The sequence below is a fragment of the Pelodiscus sinensis genome, chromosome 6 (genome assembly GCF_052426305.1).
Source record: "Pelodiscus sinensis isolate ZL-2025 chromosome 6, ASM5242630v1, whole genome shotgun sequence".
In the NCBI taxonomy this organism is placed as follows: Eukaryota; Metazoa; Chordata; order Testudines; family Trionychidae; genus Pelodiscus; species Pelodiscus sinensis.
The window spans coordinates 6117888-6140239 of NC_143057.1; the positions used below are offsets into that span (position 1 = coordinate 6117888).

Sequence of the window (22352 nt, forward strand, 5' to 3'; positions counted from 1 at the left end):
CTTTAACAAGTTTTCCTGACATCCAAACTGAAAAAAAAAATGTTTCTCTTTGTATTCACAAGATGTGCTGGGCTTGTCAGTGGCCCCTTTTCCTCCTGCTAGTCCTCTTTGGATCATTCATGCTGACATTCAAGTCAGAATTCTTATATTTCATTGTGGATGTTCGGATTAGATAGTTTCCCACTCCTACAGAGCCTTTGCTCCAGAGAGCTCCAAGTGCAGTACAGGTAAGTTTTGTAACACCTTAGTGAGGTGGGCAGGTCTGTTACAGCCACTTTGCAAATAGAGGCGTGGTGCTTCATCTAAATGGCAGAAACTGGAACTAGAACTCAGGAATCCTGATTCTTGCTTGCCTATTTCAGCCACCTGACTCTCTTTAACGTGGAGATGTTCATCTGTTCCTGGAAAATCTAAACCATACAATTGAGGCTGAGATTGTGTGGGATACTTTGCCTGTGCCCTTTCTCTGTGCAAATAGAAGACTTTTTTTTGCAAGGGGAGCAAATGGGAGGAGTTGCTGCATTTAAGCCTTGCTGATAAGAGTTTGGCAGTATAAACACATGGGAGTGCTTCTTTGTATTAGGTCATCAGCCAACTTACTCTTTAACCTCAGGAGTTTTACTCTCTTTGCCCTCTGAAACACATGGATTGCAGTTTTAAAAGAAAACGGAATAGTTTTTTTTCATCGTGGATAGATTTGGCAGTATTGTTTTTTTTAAATAATTTTGATGTATAATTTAAGCATTTTTTCAGTTTTTTGTATCAATTTTAAATTTTTCACACATACAGGATGCTTAGGGGAAGGGGTGATCAAACAGTAATTTACTCACAACAGGCAATTCAAAAAGTTAAATCTTTCTAACCATTAAAACACAAGTTCTCACTTGCTCCTTAAAATATATAAAGTAAATACCCTTAAATCTAGCTGAGTTCTCAAGCAGCATTTTCTGACTTTGCCCATCTAAGTTTTGACTGCTATTGATGGAAATATTGTTTGTGTATGGTGACATTAACATTTACTCATAAAAATGTATTCCTTCCATGCCTAATCATAGATGTTGTCTCTGCATCAAAACTGTGTATTAAGGATGATCAAGAAACAACTGGGGGACAGAATGATTTCTAGGAGTCTAGTGATTTGAGTCCTCCTTCCTTTAAAAATGGACTGTGAATTTAGCCTTTCTGTCTCTGCTGATCTGAGGTGGCAAGATGATGGCCCAGCCATGGATGCACGGGGCCATCTGGTACAACAGAAGAGGGACATGATTCAACATTCCATTACACAACATTTTCTCTAGTAGTCTCTTGTGACTGGGCAGTCAATGGAGCATTAGTGATGTGAAACTAATGTAATGGAGCGGAGAATCAGAGCTCTTAGCCTGTTTAAGAGGATTTGTTGGACAGAAACATGAATATTAAATTTTTGATCTTAAACTTTTTTTTTCTTTCAACAGGCTCCAATTTATGTAGCTATGAAATACAGCCATCTGAGTACACTAGAGATTCGCAGGCCTCTACGCTCTGCCCCAAGCTCCCAGTTCCAGAGAGGTATGTTTAACTGCTCGTCTTATTGTTTGGTCGTTTGTTGGAAAAAGAAGTTTTATAAAACCCCAACAAAGAATAAATTAGGTCACCCTACAACACACCTATGTTTGTTGTTATCATGTTAACTCTTTTGATACAAAGGTCATTTATAAAGAGACACCATTAACATAATACTTACAAAATCCTACTGTGAGCCTAATGCTATTAAAACTGGGATATTAAAAATGCTCTTTGGCATTATATACTCGGTGTTATGCAGGTGTTAGTTCACCATCTGAAGAGCTGGCCGCATTTTAGCGATACTGTTTCTACTAGGGATGTTAAGTATAGGTTGATTGAATAGTCAATTAACCTCATGAATTCTTATCGGTTACTTGACTATTCTGTAGTCCCTGGGAATGGGGCTGGCATCCAGCTCCACTACCAAGGAGCCCCCTGCCACTCTGTGTAGCTGCCTCTGACACAGAGGCAGCAGCACGGGATGCCAGGCGGAAGCTGGACCATGAGGGGAGCCAGTTTAAAAACCAGCTCCCCTCGCAGACTGGCTGCCTGTTGCCCCACGCTGCTGTCTGGGAGGGGTGGGCGGGGCAGACATGAGCTGGAACTGAGCCAAGCTGCTTGCCTGCCTGGCTCCTAATACACTTCACCCGCTGCAGCTCTGCATTTATAGCTCCCAGACCTGGCACAAGCCAAGTCTGAACAGGGCTGCTGGCCTGCCTGGCTCCTAATACACTTCACCCGCCGCAGCTCTGCATTTATGGCTCCCAGACCTGGCACAAGCCAAGTCTGAACAGGGCTGCTGGCCAGCCTGGCTCCTAATACACTTCACCCGCCGCAGCTCTGCATTTATGGCTCCCAGACCTGGCGCAAGCCAAATCTGAACAGGGCTGCTGGCCAGCCTGCTAAAACATTTACTGCGGGGGGCGGGGGGCGGGGGGAAGAGGAGAGAGGGAGAAGGAAATGCGTTTAGTTGATATCATTAACCTGTAGGCTTTTGCTTATTGGTTAATTGGTTAATCGACTATATTATTACATACACAGTTTCTACATAGTTTGTACACAGCATATGAAGTGTTTTGGAATGAAAGGTGGTATAGGCACATAAAATATTACATTGATCATTTGTGGTGTTTGCTTCTTGTACTTTACTCAGCCAGTTAAACTTGGTGGGAGTGTTTCATTTGCTGGTTCTCTAGTGTGTGTGAGTTTCTGGTACTGGAATGCTTAAATGGCAGAAAGCAAAATCCAACCTAAACATTTAATGGCACTCCTATTCATCTATTACTTTGTTTTGTAAATAAACTGCTCTAGCAGTACTGTTTAAAATTTCAACCTAGAACTGCCTTGACTGTTTTTGGTCAAGTATGATAGTGATTATAACAGAGGATACTGCTGGCATTGAGAGCTCTGCTGTGTGTTTGAAGATCAGAGTGCTGCCCAGAAGTTAAGGGACAGTCCACACTTCAGTTACACAGCAAGTTTGTTCAGCAAGGTGATTATTGTAGAGTTCAGCCCTTTAAATGCTCTGGGAGTAGTTCCACTATCTTTAACGGAGTGGTGAGCAACCTGTGACCCGAGAGCCGTATGCAGCCCATTGGGGCTCTGTGTGAGGCCCATGGGACAGCTTTGTTTACCATTGCTCATGCTCAGGGGTGCCAAATTCTGCTGATTTTCATCCATAACGGTTTTTTTGCTACTGGTATGGCTGAAGTGATACAGATGTAAAGCAAGGATATGTGAAGAGAGGTGCATGCTGATTGCACACAACATTGTGAGAGCCTTGCTTTCCCTCTGTATCCAATCCAAGTGCTATTGCGGTTCAGTTGGCACACACTACAAATTCTAGGTACGCAAGCAGAGTTAGCAAAACTACCCTAACCCTGCAAGACCATCTTGGTTACAATAATCTTGTGACCCACTGAAATGAAGTAGGGTCATTCATGTGGCCCAATGTGACGACGCCTCAGGATTTTCCCATCTCCTGCACCCCGAAATGGCATGAACAGACTTCACCAGCCAGTAGAATGGAGGTTGTTTATTGTTCCTCCAGCACAGCGCGGAACAGATGTAATCTGGTTACAGGAACTGGGGCTAAGAGGCCTCAGTGCCCCCTTGAGATAGGGGAGTCCCAGCCCCCTCCCCAGCTCCTTCTTCCCTGCCTTCCAGCCAGGAACTCACTAACTCTCTTCCAGCCCTGCCCCCCAGCCAGGGCAGCATTCCACCTTCCTTTGTTCCTCTCCATGGGGGGTGTCTGGCCACTGGTTTGCATAGTGACTCATCCTGTTTTGCTGGGTCGTGGTACCCACGGCAGCCAGTGGGGGTTACCCCAGAGCCAGCAGCATCACCTTTGCATAATGAGGTTTTCCCTGCTGGGTCTTGCTCCAGACAGCAGAGGTCAGCACAGCCCAGCAAGTACCCCCACTACGTCACACCCACTCGCTAGCCTAGGTTGTCCATCACTGCTTTAACAAGATTTCTGCAGGGGTATTTGTGGCTTAAACTTGCAAACACTTGTGACCAGTTATAATTCTTATTTCATAAACAACTCCACCTTGACTATATCTATTCAGGGTCAGGCCGTATGCGCTCTGCATGGACATGAGTGTTTGTAAAGGAAAAACAGAGAAAAGTGGGTATGTTGTCGCCATTTTAGTTCCAGGACCTGTAGTTTTAAATGCCATTTGCTTATTGAGGTAACTCATCCAAGTTTTTAAATTGATGGCTGTGATACTGAATGCTGACAATAGCATACTTTTTTCTGAATCTTTTTTTTTTAACGCTGCAGTTCAATAGTCTATGCAGCAGTCCTTGGACTAGGTGCTGCACTGACTAAAAGAAATAAAAATTCCAGTGTTTGTATATTCAAATGGCTTGTTGGTTTTAATTTTTGCCAGTATTTTATGTATTTTTCTTCCTAAATGTTCTCATGTCATTTAATTGGATTGAATTTTGCTTAATAAGGAAGCAGGCAGGTAGAATGGAGTGTCATCATTCTATAAATGCAGTGCAAATTCCTGGCAAAATTGCTTTTTAAAATAGTCAAAAGGAACTATTTCATCAATGGAGCGTTTCTCCATTTTATTCCACAGTTATAAGTTAAAATAAAAAAATTCATTAAATTTTAAAGTTTCCAAAAGCTTGACTTAAACCCCCAAAGAAATAGGTTCCCTTCAGATCACGTGTTAGATATTGTGCTGGTGAATTTATTGGAGTAAACGTGTGCATTAAATGAAATGAATGGCGATGCCTATCTCCTAGAACTGGAAGGGACTTTGAAAGGTCATTGAGTCCAGTCCCCTGCCTTCACAGCAGGACCAAGTACCATCCCTGACAGATTTTGCCCCAGATCTCTAAATGGCCCTCTCAAGGACTGAACTCACAACCCTGGGTTTAGCAGGCCAATGCTCAAACCATTGAGCTATTCTCTCCTTCCCCTCTTTCCCCATTTTGGAGAAGAATGAAAAGAATGCATTTTGAAGAAGAAATGAAATGGACTGAAGGATGAAAAAATAAATACATTTCAGGAAGAAGGATGTTGAGGAAAACTCCCTGATGTTCTTTTCCTGGAAACAGATCCTCAGCTGATGTAAATTACATCACTCTTTTGAAGTCAAGGGCGCTACGGCAACTTAGGTCAGCTGAGTACAATCCCCTGAAATTTCCCAGTTGATGGGTTCAGCAGTAAAGTGTTCTGTGTGTCCTGCAGAGAGCCCCAGAGATCTTGCAGAGACTCTGCCATTTCAGCTTTGGAATGCTCTGCCTTCACTTGCTTTGGTTTCTTCACAGCATTGCCAAAGATAACCACATCCTCCAGCAGCAACTCCTGAAATATAGTTGCACTGCATGAAGGTGGTTTTGGAGCAGGATACTCAAGAGGAAGCTAGCCAGTTTGCCCCTTCTTTCTTGTCTCTTCCTATTCCAACTCTGCACAACCTTGAGAGAGGGGCTTCCATTGAGTTTGGAGAGAGAAAGAGCAAAGCCCAGCGACAAAATGCTATATTCTGTTGGCACAGGCTCCCTACATGAGTTGACATATCGATTATGGGGACCCTAAATACGTCAGATCCAGCCCTGTTTTGAGGCACGCCTGATAGAGAGCTACTCTGTTCCTAACTCTGCATTCATTTATTTGACAAAGTCTAATTAAACTTGGAATCCTTCACAGAATTTTAGTGCCACTGTTATTTTTGTGCTTTTTTATTTATTTCTCCTCCTCCTCCTCCTCAAGGCTAATTCTGCTTACATTGATCACGATGATTAAGGAGCAGATTATACTTAGAAGCATATGATTTCATTTAACTATGTAAGGTTCCAAGGTGTAATCAAGGGGCATTATAAATAGCAGAGGTCACTATCACGAGATGTATTATTTTGTTTTTTTATTAAACAAGACACATCATACCAGATGCTTATTGAATCAGAACCACTGAAATAGAAGTAGGTCTCCTGGATTCTCAAGTCTTATTTATTCAAGAAAGGTTGTAATAAGTACTGACCTTATTTTGTATGTATTATAACCATTTGTATTTAATTATCATACGTCAAAGCAGGTCACTTACTATGGACAGTATAATTGCTACATGCAAGAGAGATATTAGGAAATTAATACAGGAACGCAGTGTGATAAAGGCAATAAGTATCTATTTTTCCCCAAGGACATGTTGATTCTAATGACTTTTTTTTTTCCAGAACGTCTGTTTTCTCGTCAAGATGTGAAAAAATGTGTTGTTTTTTTAATGTTTCAGAATTAAATCTGAGCTTTGTCAGAATGATAGCACTATTTTTCAGTGCAAGCCTATAAAGTTTCACAGGCTTTCTTAAAAATTGGATCAAATGCATGACATAAAAGTTTAAATGCAGAGCTCCCTAATTTCAAGCATTTCAGATTTGCATACGTGCTGTGAAGACCTGCAAGACACTCACACTCCAAAGCTAACTCAATCTTACAAAAAGGCTTGAGGGATATATATATATATATATATATATATATATATATATATATATATATATATATATATAGGCTGCTTGATAGATACTGTGGGTTTCATCTGATTTTTTAACAGCTCTCACTAAATGTATAGTTATTCCGCTTAATTGCTGTCTTTATTACTCACTGAAAGCAAAGTATCAGAGCAAGAATCTGCAAATGCATTTTCTTATTCAGCATAGTTTACTTAAAACTTTATTTAAAACTGTCAGTTTTGCAAAAGCATGGGACTCTGTTAATTATCTAGTTATGCAGGTGATAGGAAAACCTTCCCAATTCTGCACTGAATAATTAGACAATTGCTTTTTTAGTATGTTCTTTCTCTCCTCTCCTCCACTTCCCTAAAATAATAATGCATAGAGCGGATAGTCCTAAGGCAGATGACTCTAACCCTACGCACTAGAAGTGAGGGTTAGACTTCTGATACGACTCTCAATTTAAAAATAGGCATCCGATATAGGAAATATCTGGCTTCAAAACCTCAAGCAAAATAGGAGACTCCCAAAGGAACAAGGTGAAGTGGTGCTGCAGTATCCTGAAATTTTGCAAATAAGACCGTAGGAATTAATGGGGAGGAAGGAAATGTGGCAGCTAAAAGAAAACTCTTCAGTTTAATGTAGGACATATATTTTATTCATTGGATTCAATTGCAAGCAAGAATAGATTGCTAATAAAATTGTCTTAAATGTAATGGAAAATAATAATTAAAAACAAACTAGACACTCTTGATAGCCTGACTGAGCTTAGGGTTCAAGAAGATGCAGCTCCCAAGTGGGTAGTAGCACTGTGAAAATAAAGTCTTACGGTTCTGCTGTCCTGAATTATCTGTTGGTGGACTGGCATACTATTTGTTTACTGGGGTGAGAAGTATAGTGCATGAGAGAGGTAAATAATTCAGGGTAAAGGGACTAATGAAACAGTTTTAGGCCTCTTCCCTGCATTTAGTATAAAACATTGAAATATTTCTTAAATTATCACTGTAATTGTCATCTCCTATGACCAGAATAAGCATATAACAGGGAAAGCTGCTTGGCAACAGTTGTAAATGGTGACATGTTTTAGACTATGGTACAATCATTCTTGGATATCTTTTTTGCTATAAAAGTGGGTCAGTATTCCATTTGAAAGTCAGTGAGGCAATAGTTTGAGCTGGTGTACCACGTGACACTTGAATGACAGAGGTTTAAGCTGAAATAAGAGCGTACTCTTTTTTGAGAGGCAAAGGGTGTAATACTTGTTGGAATATGCATGCTATCTTAACAGAAATACTTGTAAAAATTACATCACTCCTCATTGTAACCATCATCATTATAGCAGCACCTCTGCATTAAACTCACAGCTCCTCGTTACAGTCTTATGAGGGTGGAGAGTATTGCATCAATTCACCTTTCATTTCTGTGTTGATGTGGCATTTATATTAAGTAGGAGTAATTTTTTTTCTGATTTTTTTTTCTTGTGTCACCAGTGCACCTATTCCATTCTTCCATCGCTGTGCTCCTGTGAACATTTCCTGCTATGCCAAGTTTGCAGAGGCCCTGATCACCTTTGTCAGTGACAGTAGTGTCTTACACAGGCTGATTAGTGGAGTTATGACCAGCAAAGAGATTATAATGGGACTTTGCTTGTTATCACTAGGTAATTGTTTTTCTCATTATTAGTTGTTTCATAGTACTGCGATAGGAGACTGTTAACATCCTCTAGTCACAGCATGAACATAAAACATATACAATAATAAGCCCCAAGGAAACTGTTAAAATGCGTTGTTTTTTTCTTTTACTTAGTAGCCAAATGACTGTTTCAAAAGAAATACATGTAAACATTAAATTTTTGTTTAAGATCGGGGAGGGGTTGGACATACTTGACTGCTCTTGCCTTAGCTGTTTAACTTCAACCAGAGGTGGCGATACTTTAATAATGCTCGCCTGGCCTTTCCACTCACCGTTTTGCCTACCCCTTGCACTAAAAATGAGAGCAATGCATGGCATTATGCTCTCAGAAGCCTGGGAGTTAGGTTTCTTTTTGTGTTTATGGCTTAGCTATTGGAGCTGAGATCTTCAAAAGTGCAAAAGGAAATTGGGTTGGACACTTAACTCCCTTTGGCACCTTTGTAACTCCTAGCCCTGTTTTTATGAATGTAAATGTTGTTGCAAATGTGTTCTTGAAAGGTGGTAAAATTCCCAGTTCTGGGTCTTAGGTTTTTTTTTTTTTTGATCAGTGGTATCCCATCATAGTGAAGTGATTGTTTCAAACAGACCCTATAAATGAAGGTGAAAGTATGTGCACCCAAATGTATTACATTTCTGATCAGCTGACTTTATTGAATACTTAGTAAGAGGCCCTTAACCTCTTAAAAAACTGAACCCCTGCTGTGCTAGTCATCTGTCAGAATAGTGTGTGGTTAAAGAAAAAGAAATGGGAATGGACTACAGGGTGCCACAGAGTCTGTAGCAGCAAGATTCTGCTAAAGCCAATCTGTCTCTGCAGTAGAGAGGTAGATCTTGACTGCAAAAATATGAAACACTAACTCCAAGAAGTGATTTTGCTGCAAAGAAACCCCCAGAACTATTTCTTCCATTGCACACCATGGTGGTAATAATGGGCCTGTAATAATTTGACCTAAAAGTGAAAAGAAAATTAAGAATTTGCAAATTTGTAGCTCTATTAGCTACACTGTAGTTGGATTAGTGCCAGATTTTGCTTTGGATATGCATTGCAAAATTTTATATAAAGTTAATTTAGTCATTTAGGTAAAAGAACAATAAAAATGTGATTATTTTCAGATTACTTTTTAATGCTTTTTTAATTAAATCAGGATGTTAGCTTATTTCACAAATCAGACCCTAGTGCTATTCACTTTAAAATGTAGCTAGTGCACTCACACTACTTCTCAGTGAAAAATGGCGATTTAGGGAAGGTTTTTTAACAAGCTGTGCCTGTATGGCAGTGGGACTAATAGGATGCCCAGGCTGGCTTCTTGTTAGGGAAGTAGCTTCCCAAATTATAGGTGCACTCTGAGAAAAGATGCAGAAATCTATATGTACCAATTTAACCAAATGAACTTTGAAATGGCATGGTGCATCTGATGGCATAATGCCAAGGGCCCAAAAAATGGGGACTTAGAGATGAGAAATGGGGAAAACAATGAAGAGTAGATGAGGAAATGTGAAAATTGCAAGTAAAAAATTATTGCAGAATCAATAAACTCTTTAAAAACCCAATTTGATTTAAAAAGATAAAGCACACAGCAGTAATTTTTCCTTGTAACAAACATGACATCTTAATACATCATAATATCTGCACTTGTTTAGCATGTATGTTTGCATGTGAGTTCTCCTCTGCTGCTCAGAGTTGTGTAGTTGTTTTTCCAACTCATGATATTAAACTCACACTTCTGTCATGTCCTCTTGTTTGTTCGGTCACTGTCTGAATACATTTGTGTGACTATACTATGGTGTGTGTGTGTGTGTGTGTGTGTATATATATATATATAAATAGTGTACTATGTTAATGCGCGCACACACACTTTTTATTTAGCAAAAAGCAGGAGTTGTAGAAGGTACCTGATTTTCCTTGTGTATTTGTGAAATAAGTTTGAAAGCCATAGGACAAAAAAAATTCCTTCTATAAAAGACTCCATTAATATGCAGTTATCTCTAGTGTAGAGCGTGCAATTGAACTTCCTACCTTTTGCTCATGGAAAAAATACCTTTGTAGGGTTGTTCCTGTTTGAAATAATTGCTCTGCTTATTATATTTGTCTTTTCTGCAGTGCTGTCCATGATTTTGATGGTGATTATCAGGTACATTTCAAGAGTACTGGTTTGGATCTTAACAATTCTTGTCGTTCTGGGATCACTTGGTAAGTCTAGTTCGTTTCTTCGGCGTTGAGAGCCAAGTTCTGATGTCTCTCCCTCACTCCAAAGGTCATTAGCATCCTACTCAGAGACTATTCTTTTTTTCTGCTTTACACTGACCTGCCCCAAGGTTCCATGGGGAAACTGCTGTCTTTCTGGCTGAGAAGAACTGGGTTAGATTCAGTCACTGCTGCTCTTTGCCCAGCCACACAACTGTTGCACCTGCTGTTTGATGGATGAGGGCGCACATAGCCCATGACAACCTGGAGAGTGAGACACGAAGAATCTACCCAGTACAGAGCCCTGTGGGGCAGAGCACTACCATTAACATTTAGGATGGGTCCTCTGGGTGGCTTGAGCTGTGCTCAATACACTTAATCAGTGAGAAACACAGGGGCTTTTCCATCACTTTTCTTCCTCTCCTTGCAAACTTCCTGCAGTCTGGGGGACTATTGAGGGCATGGGGGCTGGTTAGGTTCCCAGGGCATGTAACAGCAGTGTAATATGAATTCCTAACCAGCCCATTGGAGCTGTTTTCTGACCGCTTTGATCTACTCTATTCACTTTAAACTTCGTGGAACTGAAGTTTTATATAGTTGATGTTTCAATAATGCAGAAGCATTTTGAGTGATCAGCGGAAATGCTAAAATAGATGGCAGCCATAATTTAATCATGACCTGCCAGGGTTAGAAAAAAATACTTTCAAGATCGTATAGGTTTTCTGAACTGCCCCACTGACTTTTGATTACATCCTGAAAAACAGCACCTAATGCGAAGACTTAAAAATGGAGTTTTGCGAGAGACGCTGTTTGTGTTTACATTAGTCTGTTGTTTTTGGAATCCCCATATGGCAAATCTGGAACATCCTGAATCTTTTGAAATGAACAAAATATGTCAACTAAGATTTTTGCACTTTAGATAGGCACACTGCAGCTGAGTCTCAGACCTTGAGGGAGGGGAGAGGGGAACTGTGGAAAGAGAAAAGAAATGTCAGAAGGAAAAGGTTAATTCATTGGAGGTATGGAATCCCAAATCAAAGAGAATTCTGTCTTGGAAACGTGGCAGCAGCCGGAAAGTATAATCCTGGCCTATTAAAGTTAATGGGAGTTTTGCTTCTGATCAGTAGGGGTAGGATTTCCCCCAGGGAGTTTTTTTAATGGGAGATTTCCTCTCTTCTCCTTCACCTTTATTTTTATTTTTCATTTTCTCATGGCAGGTGATGTGAGCTGGCTCTTCTGTCGTTCCTACACTTGCAGTACATGCATCAGTTCTTCTTCATGCATGGCCACCTAGCTGTGATTTATCTGAGGTGCTGTTTCAAGTATCCATGGATTCTCTCTCTGACTCCTCATTGTTTCCTTTCCTCTTCCCTGGTGGCACGTCTCTTTGAAGTGTTTACCCTTTCACTTCTTCCTTTTTCTTTGTACTACTACTTCTCTGCATCCTCTGGGACTCTCTCTCAGTTTTTCCATTTTAATTTCCCATACACATCCCACCACATTGTTTTCTGCTTTTGTCCTTCCCTTCCAGTCCTCTAATGCCTGACATATGGGAACAGTATCTGCCCTTACCGTGCCTCCCCTGACAAGTGGCTCCCCTCATTCTCTCTAAAACACATGAAATGAGGAGTACCAATCCAAGGAGCTACCTGATTTTCAGATGGCCCTAGCAGGGTAGGAGCGGTGCAGGGAGAGCCTTTGCTTGATTAACAGACAAGTGAGAAGCCAGAGTACTCTACCTTCAAAATACTTCCTTTGGAGTAGCATCAGCTCTCTTGGATAGTTTTTGTCAGTTTAGACTGTGCTGTGTCCAGCTGGTTCCATTTGTTGTGCATTTGTTAAGTTGAGGGAATTATGCTATTTGTCCTGTCTTTCATTCAAACCATAGGTGGCACGGGAGTACTGTGGTGGCTGTATGCTAAGCAAAGAAAGTTGGATGATGAAACTCTTTCTGCTGATCAGCTTCAAGTAGCCAAAGACAATCATCAGGCCCTCCTGGTCTATGCCATTTCAGCTACTGTCTTCACGGTAAGCGTGTTGTCCTTGTCAAAATCGTAGTTCTTTTTTCTGTCCTCGCCATGTTCTTTGGCTTGTCAATGCCATTTTGTAGCGTGTGCATGGAAATTGAAAACACTTCTGAAATAGTATCCCTGTTTGTTGCTGCACTTTCTACTGTTAGTTAGGCTTTGTTCTAGTAAACCTGTTCTTCTGAGGGAGAGTGTAGGGCCTGCACCAACAGCTACCACTCTCAGAAGTCGACTGGGACTTCCATGCACAGAACAGCCTCAGGATTGGAGACTTAATCTGTATGTTCACTTACACTTGGGTCCTGTTTGTCAGATAAATCAACTATAAATACTGTTTCAGTTTAGTTAGTGCATGCCTGTGTGGAGGGTTACTGTCATGAAACCTTTTTGTAAACGTATCTGCCAAGTTCTCTAGATTCTGTGGCAAAATATTACCGTATTTTCCGGCGTATAAGACGACTTTTGATGTTAAAAAACATCCCCCAAAAATCGGGGGTCGTCTTATACGCCGGGTATACAGCTTTGCGGCTTTGCAAAGCCTTGGGGGAAGCCGGCGGCGGGGCAGCCCAGGCGCGCCGGAGCCCCTCCGCAGCTTTGCAAAGCCTCGGGGGAAGCCGGCGGCGGGGCAGCCCAGGCGCGCCTGGGATGCCCCACCGCCGGCTTCCCCCGAGGCTTTGCAAAGCCACGGAGGGGCTTCGGTGGCGGGGCAGCCCAGGCGCACCGGGGCTGTCCTGCTGCCGGGGCGTCCTCAGAGGCTTTGCTCCCGGTGTCCCTGGTCTGCTGGGGACCGTCTCCAGCAGACCAGGGACACCGGGAGCAAAGCCGGGGAGGCGGAGGGGCGCTGGGGTATAAGGCGAAACCCTATCTTTTAACTAAAAAATTAGGGGGTCGTCTTATACGCCCAGTAGCCTTATACACCGGAAAATACGGTAGCCACATTCTGCCCTTGCATGCACCTGTACAATCCTGTTGCTTTCACTGGGTTGCACAATGTAGGTGAGTGATAGAATTTGGTATATGGTCTTGTCAGTCTGTCAGTTCAAAAATGTAATTTTAAAGATAGCTGGAGTCACCGAAAATAGTTTGTATTGATAACCTGACCTCTAAATATTTGATGCAGGATTACATTGTGTAAACTTGAGGATAGGCCTTAGGCAAACTGTGTGATTAAATCGTGTAAACTTGTGGATAGGCCTTAGGCAAACTGATCTCTTCTTGAAGATCTTGTATTATTTACTGCACCTGATGGTCTGCTTTTCATCACCTAAAATGTCAGTTGGAAACTTCTCTCCCCAGGTTATCTTGTTCTTGATAATGTTAATTATGCGCAAGCGAGTAGCTCTCACCATTGCCTTGTTCCACGTGGCTGGCAAGGTTTTCATTCACCTGCCACTGCTAGTCTTCCAGCCCTTTTGGACTTTCTTTGCCCTCATCCTGTTTTGGAGCTACTGGATCATGGTCCTGCTTTTCCTTGGCACTACAGGTATGTGACCATATTGTTTCTTTTAAATAAACATTGGTACTTTCTCGTAGACTTTAGATATAGTTACAGTTAGAAAATAGAGGACAATGTAGCACTTTAAAGACTAACAGGATGGTTTATTAGTTAGTCTTGTTAGTCTTTAAAGTGCTACATTGTCCTGCATTTTGCTTCAGCTACCCCAGACTAACAAGGCTACATTTCTATCACAGTTAGAAAATAAGAATTGTTCTGCTCCTCTATATCTCTGCTTGAGTGACTTTCTGAATACTTTGAGCACAGTGAGTACTTTAGTACTGAGAGAGATTACTGTGTTCTTGTGCACATCTGTGTTCAGGTGTGAAAATATTCATTGGTGCTCTGGAAGTAACTTCCTATCACTGTTTTTGTTATGAAGAAGAGCAGCTGCAGGGCTGCTGTTACACGTGTAAGCAGTAAATCTCCATGAGACTGTCACAGTAGCTGGGACTTGTTTGAAAACAGTAGGTTCTGGTTATGGCATACTCCATATACCGCCGGGGGGCTAGGAAAGGAAGGCGAAGAATTCTCTGTGTCAGCTTTATGCCACTCATGGATTTACCCATGCTGGGGAAATATTTAGCTATCTTGTAAGGGGAGCTTTCAAACTGGGTCATGTCTTCTTTTTTGCTGTCTCATTAATTTCTGTAACTCTGCAAATAAAATGCAAAAGAAGCATGCCAGTATGTCAGTTGAGACTTTTTTTTTTTTTTTTTTTTTTTGGGTCAGGAAATGTACAACTTCAGTCCATCCATTTGATTTTATTTTCAGACATTGAACTTTTGAAATAATGTCCTATTTAAAATATTGAGAGATTTAATTTCTGTTCCCCTCCATATTTAGAGGGATCAGGTGGGGGAGGGGGGGGGGGGGTGAAAGAGCCCTGTACAGGTATCCACTCTTCTCTCTGTGAATATGCAGGATTCTAGCTAGAAGCTTAAGGAGAAGGTGTTATAGGAACCTGATATTTGAAATGTTGTAACAATTACTTCACAACTGCTCTAATGCAATATAGTAATTTTAACACTCTTTAGATCATATAACTGTTTCAGCCTAACTATGGGGAAAATATTTGGGGGTTTTTTGGCCCAGTTTTTAATAAGGGACAGAGCTAATAGAATTTGTCTTTGGTTTTGTTGTTGTACTGTTATAAGTTTATTTGATATGATATTTATTATCTGGAGAACAGAGAGTCACAACCTGAAAATGGTTGAGGTCCCAGTTCTGCATCATCAGAGCCAAAGTTTGGGTTTTAATAAGGAAAAAGCTTTGCTCAGGTTGAATTGTTTGTACCCACAGTCATGATCCAGCAAGGAGTACTGCATATGCTTAGTTTTTATGAACTGTGAGTAGCTACAATGATGTCAGTGGGACAAAGTGTTTTGTATTAAATTTAAGTCTTTGCCGTAGCACGGCCATACATGCTGTATATCCATATTTAACAGACTGCTAGCAGCCAAAATGCAGAACACTTCTAAAAGAGTCAGAAAAAACTTGTTTTTCCAAATAGTAATTCAACTATGCCAAACAAAATTATTTTGATAGTGTTGTTTGACTTCCAAGATTAAAGATTAAGATTTCAAGATTAAGATTAAACCATTCACAGAAGGTTAAGAGATCTTGTGCAAACCTAAGTGAAAACATTAATGGCTTTCAAATGGAATCTGTGTTATGCACCTGCTTTGTCCATTCTCTGTATTTTCCTGAATCTCTTTTGCTGTTCACATCTTTTGATGGGTGAGAGAGACCTCCATCGTGAGTGCTAATGCTTTTTGAAATAGAGCATCCATCGCCTGGGGAAAACCTGACACAATGTCAGTGAGCTCATGTGAAAGTGCTACTTGGATCAGACAAGTCTGTTGGGTTTTAAAATATGTATAAAATTCTTTGGGAAAAATCTTCTGAAACTGCTAGTATTTCTAGCAAATAGAATGTTATTTACATACAGACACAAAACATGCAGAAAAACTTGCATCATCAAGATACAGGTGACCATTAATGTTGTTCGATCTAATGAAAAAATACTAATTACAATCTTTCAATAAGTGGCATAAGGAAGAAATGTTATTTATACAAAGGTAGGGGCAGAAAATTGAGATTTCCTTCATTACATTTTGGAATAAGAACTCATTCTGATATTATTTTTTCCAAATTGCCTTGTGGCTAACATTTTTTTTTTAAAGTTGTTGGGTGGTGAGTTTGCTGTGGAGAATTTTAAAATCCTTCTTCAGCACAATCATTAATAGTAATTAAGATTTTTGTGGACTGACCCAACAATGTCATCTCCTTTATCAGCTGGCTGTCTGGCGACACTGATGTTAGCGCTTTATTAGGAGCTGTCGGCTCATTAAATGATTCAGAGTTATTAGGTGAGATACAAATGGTTCCTTTTTTCTGAGCTATTGTTGTAAATACTATCTGCCTCCTTCTCCTGATTTGTTCCTAGGTAGCCCTGTCTCAAATGAACAAGGATTTGTGGAATTCCGGGTTTTGGGTCCTCTGAAATACATGTGGTGGTACCATGTTGTAGGACTTATCTGGATCAGTGAATTTATTCTAGCATGTCAACAGATGACTGTAGCTGGAGCTGTTGTGACGTACTATTTTACAAGGTGAGAATATTTCAGACTGCTTTTTCTTAAGAGACTTTGTAACTGAATCAACAAATATCGCTAGGGCCAAAGTTTGTGGTTGAAATGAGCAGATGTGTTCTTGGAAGCTGGAAAGCAAAAGCGAACTCAAAATAGTGTAATTAGCTGATTATCTGTACTTCTGAGATGTTAGAAATGTAGCCGTGTTAGTCTGGGGTAGTTGAAGCAAAATGCAGGACAATGTAGCACTTTAGAGACTAACAAGATGGTTTATTAGATGATGAGCTTTCGTGGGCCAGACCCACTTCCTCAGATCAAATAGTGGAAGAAAGTAGTCACAACCATATATACCAAAGGATACAATTAAAAAAAATGAACAAACATGAAAAGGACAAATCACATTGCAGAAGAGGAGGGGGATGCGGGGGGGGGGGGGGGGGGGAAGGAAGGAAAGTAAGTGTCTGTGAATTGATGATATTAGAGGTAGGGAGAGTGGGATGTTTGTGAGTTAATGGTATTAGAGGTGATAATTGGGGAAACTGTCTTGGTAATGGGTGAGATAGTTCAAATGTTTGTTAAGTCCTTGTTGGCAAGTGTCGAATTTTAACATGAATGACAGTTCAGAGGATTCCCTTTCAAGTGCAGATGTAAAAGGTCTTTGTAGCAGAATGCAGGTGGCTAAGTCATTGAGAGAGTGTCCTTTCTGGTTAAAATGGCACTTTCAATTTGCTTTTTTATTTCTCTGGGTGGGTAGTTGAGATTTATAAATGCTTGGTAGAGATCCTGAAGCTTCTGGTCTCTGTCAGTGGGATTAGAGCAGATGCGGTTGTATCGAAGGGCTTGGCTATAGACGATGCCTAGAAACCATCTACTTCAAGACAGACCCAAGAAAACCAACAATAGAACACCACTTGTCATCACCTACAACCCCCAACTTAAACCTGTCCAACACATTATCAATAAACTACAGCCTATATTGGAACAGGATACCATACTCAGAGGCTCTGGGAGACAGACCCATAGTCTCCTATAGACAACCACCTAACCTCAAGATGATTCTTACCAACCACCACAGGACATACCACACTAATACCAACCCTGGTACCTTCCCTTGCAACAAACCCCGTTGCCAGCTTTGTCCACATATTCATTCTGCTGATACCATTATTGGACCTAACCAAGTGAGTTACAAGATCAAGAACACATATTCCTGCGCATCCAGAAATATAATCTATGCTATCATGTGCCGAAAGTGTCCGTCTGGTATGTACATTGGACAAACATCTCAGACACTTCGCCAAAGGATTAATGCCCACAAAACAGATATCAGACAAGATCACAAAGAGAAAACAGTTTCTTGCCATTTTAACCAGAAAGGACACTCTCTAAATGACTTAGCCACCTGCATTCTGCTACAAAGACCTTTTACATCTGCACTTGAAAGGGAATCCTCTGAACTGTCATTCATGTTAAAATTCGACACTTGCCAACAAGGACTTAACAAACATTTGAACTATCTCACCCATTACCAAGACAGTTTCCCCAATTATCCCCTCTAATACCATTAACTCACAAACATCCCACTCTCCCTACCTCTAATATCATCAATTCACAGACACTTACTTTCCTTCCTTCCCCCTCCCCGCATCCCCCTCCTCTTCTGCAATGTGATTTGTCCTTTTCATATTTGTTCATTTTTTTTAATTGTATCCTTTGGTATATATGGTTGTGACTACTTTCTTCCACTATTTGATCTGAGGAAGTGGGTCTGGCCCACGAAAGCTCATCATCTAATAAACCATCTTGTTAGTCTCTAAAGTGCTACATTGTCCTGCATTTTGCTTCTGAGATGTTAAGCGCCATGGTCTTGTTTGCTCCGATGTCCCATATACACAAAGAAGACAGAGATTTTTTTTTTTTTTTTTTTTAAAGTAGAAAGCTCTTTCACATTCATCTCCTTTTGGTATGAAAGCTAATAAGCTCCATTTAAATTAAAGATAATTGGCACTAATTGCCTGGGATTACTTAATTGAAAATACAGTTCTTTAATTCTTTCCATTCACTCATTTGTCTGTTTCCTAAGATTACAGAAAGTCCTGTTAGAGCCATCCTTGTCGTATGGATCCAGGCACGATTCTATACTAATATTCAAGTGCAGCAAAATGCGTGTATTAAATCTCCATGTGCCATCACTGTGCATGAGTCCTAATTTATAAATCATGCTGTACTCATATCAGGGATGGGAGCAGAGGCTGGCTGGGAGTCTGGCAATGGGGGGGGGGCAGTGGCTGGGAGCCTAGCCAGGGCCAGGAGTGCAGGGCGGCCAGCGACTAGGAGCCACGAGTGCAGCATCTGGGAGCCTGTGGCCAGGGACAGGAGCGCAGCTGGGCCGCGAATAGGAGCACGGCCAGGATTGTGCCTGGGCTCGTGCCCTGCTGGGGCCACAAGCTCAGAGTGGCCGGAAGTCCTGGCGGGACCAGGAGCAGAGTCCAGTGATTGGGGCTGGTGGCCCAGGGTGGGGCTGGTGGCCCAGGGTGGGGCTGACGGCCAGGAAGGGAGCCTGGGAGTGAGGGTCAGGAGGGGAGCATTCACTTCTCCTGGTCTGGCAAACTCCCTGGTTCGGCATCACTTAGGTCCCAAGAGTGCTGGACCAGAGGAGGTCCAACCTGTACATAACTAGGAAATACACAGTAGGCAGGAATAGTCTGGCACCAGCATGGGGGCGGGCCAGATGATTTCAGAAATCTTTTGCATCTCCAGCATCTGACTTGATTAACTGTATTTTACCTGAAGGTAAATGAATTTGTTCTTACCTGCTCCCCATCCATCATCCCTTAATGGGAATTTTGAGTTACAAAAGATCCATGTCCCTCTACTACTTTGCTTTCCTGCATTTTAAAACATGGTTCTTGTCTGAAAAATGACTTTGTGAAAATGGTATACTGAGGTTTCATGTCATTGTCAATGATTTCTAGATTCAAGTGAGCTTAATTTACATATAGAAAGACTTTTGTTGAACTGCCAGTCCTGCACTCTCACCCAGGGCTCTAAAGCCAAGATGGGTTCTTTGCATTTCATGTAATACTACTTGTCATAAGTAGGGTTGGCCGAATTTGGAGTGATAATATTATTAATAAAAATATTTTGATGGATAATATCAATGTTTATTTCAAGTATTTCTTTCAATCTTTATTCATTTAAATTTTCACCATTGAGGCTGATGGGGGAATTATTCAATGGCAGGAGACATTGAGAATCAGACAGTTTAAGCTTGTATAACTATTAAAACACAAGCCCCTATCAAAACATACAAATCAAACATCCTTAAAGTAAACTCAGATAAATACTAAAGCAGCATTTTTCTTACTCTGCCATGTTGTAAATGTCTGTGATGGATGGCATTATTTTTATGTATATACTGGTAAAGTTGACATTTATCAACATTTGCTGGTAAAAATGTAATGCTTCCGAGCCTTGTCGTAAGGTCCTGCTGGCCATATTAGGGCCTCAGTTACACTTGTACAAGCCATTTGCTTTCTTCTATTTGCACAGGTGTAACAAGTTAGAACTGGATACATTGTTTTGCAAGAAGAAATGGAATCCAGCACACTAAAAACTGACTCCACAATGCTAACAGGATAAAAAGAAAGTTGTAAAAACTTACCTTTCTCACTGAAGTCAGCATGACTCAGTGCAAGCAGAGAGCAGGGCTGGAAGGTGCCACTTTTTTATCTTTTGCAACTGAAACCACCTTAAGAATAGGTTTCCCTAAATTTAGGGGAAGCATTTTATTATTGGAACACTGGCAGTTTTAACATGAAGCCTTTAGTACTTTTTTGATTGCTTATTTTCTTAATGCTTGCCGGTGTTCTTTCACTAAGTGCCGAATAGTGGGAAGTAGCGATAGCTTGTTTAGAAGAAACAAATATGAATTATAAGAATACATCTCTGAAAAGCAGTATCTGAAGATGTTGAATGTGCATTCAGCTCATCTTATACATACATCCTTATAAATAAATGTATTGTTACAGAACCATATTTTGTTTTAATACCTGATTCTCTGGGTGTGTGGATAAGTATATTGAGAAATATGAATGGTCTGAAAATGGCTTTTGTGTACTGAATGCATATTTGTTTTTTTCAATATATAAAATAGGGAAAATCCTAAAATAAACTTGGGGAATGAGAGGGGAAGACTTAAAATGCCTGAAAAAGACATTCATAAAAGAGTCAAGCTTAAAAATATTCATTGGTTAGATATAACAATAGCACAGGCAAGTGTCCTCTCTCAGCTCAGCTGATGACTCATCCTTGTCCTGCTATTAAATTAGAGCTAATACTGGTATGGACCCTGCTTCTCAATGCATGCATGAGCTGTGTCCTCTGAAGACTAGAATGAGACCACCAAATTGCTTTTCACCTGCAAATTCAGTCAGAATGTGTCTGTAACTGTTTTGTCTCACCTGAAGTCCATATTGATGATATTGCTTTATTTCCTTTCTCTGATGATTTTCCACAGGGAGAAAAGGAATCTGCCATTTACTCCTATTCTGGCATCAGTAAATCGCCTTATCTGTTACCACCTGGGAACAGTGGCAAAAGGTTCTTTCATTATCACATTAGTGAAGATCCCACGGATGATCCTAATGTATATTCATTCCCAACTCAAAGGAAAAGTAAGGGAAACTTCCTACCTATTAAAATACTGGGTCCAAAAGCTTGAAAATTGACCCTAAATTTTGACTAAAACAGTAAGTCTGGCTGGGTGGGAATGTGTGTTTTCATGAAACTTCAGGGCTGACTGCAGAATATTCAGCACTTAAAGTAGAGCCCATGCATTTAGACTTAATGGTTGTTAGTGTTCTTTGTCCTTTGGGGTTTTGTTAATGTACTTGTTTTTTTTTTTTTCCTCCCCCTTGTTGCCACGCTAGGAAAATGCCTGTGCTCGATGTATGCTGAAAGCTTGCATCTGTTGCCTTTGGTGTCTGGAAAAGTGCCTGACTTACTTAAATCAGGTGAGATTTTATATATTTTGACTTTTTATATAAAGGCTGTCAATTTAGGTGATTGAGGAAGGCTAGCCTTAAACCAGAAGATGGAGTAATTTTTTCCTTACGTTGACACATGTTAAATTGTACTTTGGAATGGCTTGAACCTACGTACTTCAATCATGTTCCCATTCCTGAAATTAAAGTACATTGTGATCTCACTGAGGTTATTACATTCGTCCTCATTTGCAGTGCCTGGGTGAAAAATTGTCCAAATTCCTTTTTCTGGAAAAGATACTTTGTCCTTTAAAAATGACTCATCGTGTGTAAGCAATGCAGCATTAGAGTTTAATGGTTGAATACAACCCCTGACCCCCAGTGCTCACTCTCCCCATCACATTTAAGTTTGAAAGTGTATTTATGGTAACAGAGCGTGGAGCTTTTTGTTCCTTTTTAATATGTAAGTATCACACATTTGAGAGAATGTATTTCTGTTAAGTCACCCTCTTGCTCGAAGGCTATGTCTGCACACCAGAGGGGAGGTGTAATTCCCATCTCGGAGAGATGTACACACATTAGTTCTGCATGAGCTTGCATGCTAAAAACAGCAGCATAGCTATGGCAGATCACGCTAGTGCCCAAGTCCAGCCATGGCTGAAACCCTAAGTATGTACTTGGGGAGCTGGCTCAAGGTATTTTTAGTATGCTAGCTTGAGCAGAGCTGTCACAGGTACATCTGCCTGGGCTGGGGACTATGCCTCCCAACTTGAATGTAGCAATCTGTAACGAAGGGCAATGACTGTGAATTGTGATGCATTTAGTCATATCTCTTTCTTTGGGAGAAGTGTGCTATAGTTTGTATGA

General features: G+C 40.7%; 1 protein-coding gene across 2 annotated transcripts in view; it reads left to right on the forward strand.

Moving 5' to 3' along the window:
* Positions 1 to 22352, forward strand: part of SLC44A1 (solute carrier family 44 member 1) — a 78144-nt gene that overhangs the window by 45980 nt on the left and 9812 nt on the right. For both annotated transcript variants that reach the window (XM_089779156.1, XM_075931356.2), the window contains exons 5-12: positions 1455 to 1548; positions 7998 to 8167; positions 10301 to 10390; positions 12273 to 12412; positions 13708 to 13894; positions 16356 to 16521; positions 21020 to 21176; positions 21432 to 21515. In XM_089779156.1, the coding sequence (XP_089635282.1) occupies positions 1455 to 1548; positions 7998 to 8167; positions 10301 to 10390; positions 12273 to 12412; positions 13708 to 13894; positions 16356 to 16521; positions 21020 to 21176; positions 21432 to 21515 (1088 nt within the window). The remainder of the gene's footprint in view (positions 1 to 1454; positions 1549 to 7997; positions 8168 to 10300; positions 10391 to 12272; positions 12413 to 13707; positions 13895 to 16355; positions 16522 to 21019; positions 21177 to 21431; positions 21516 to 22352) is intronic.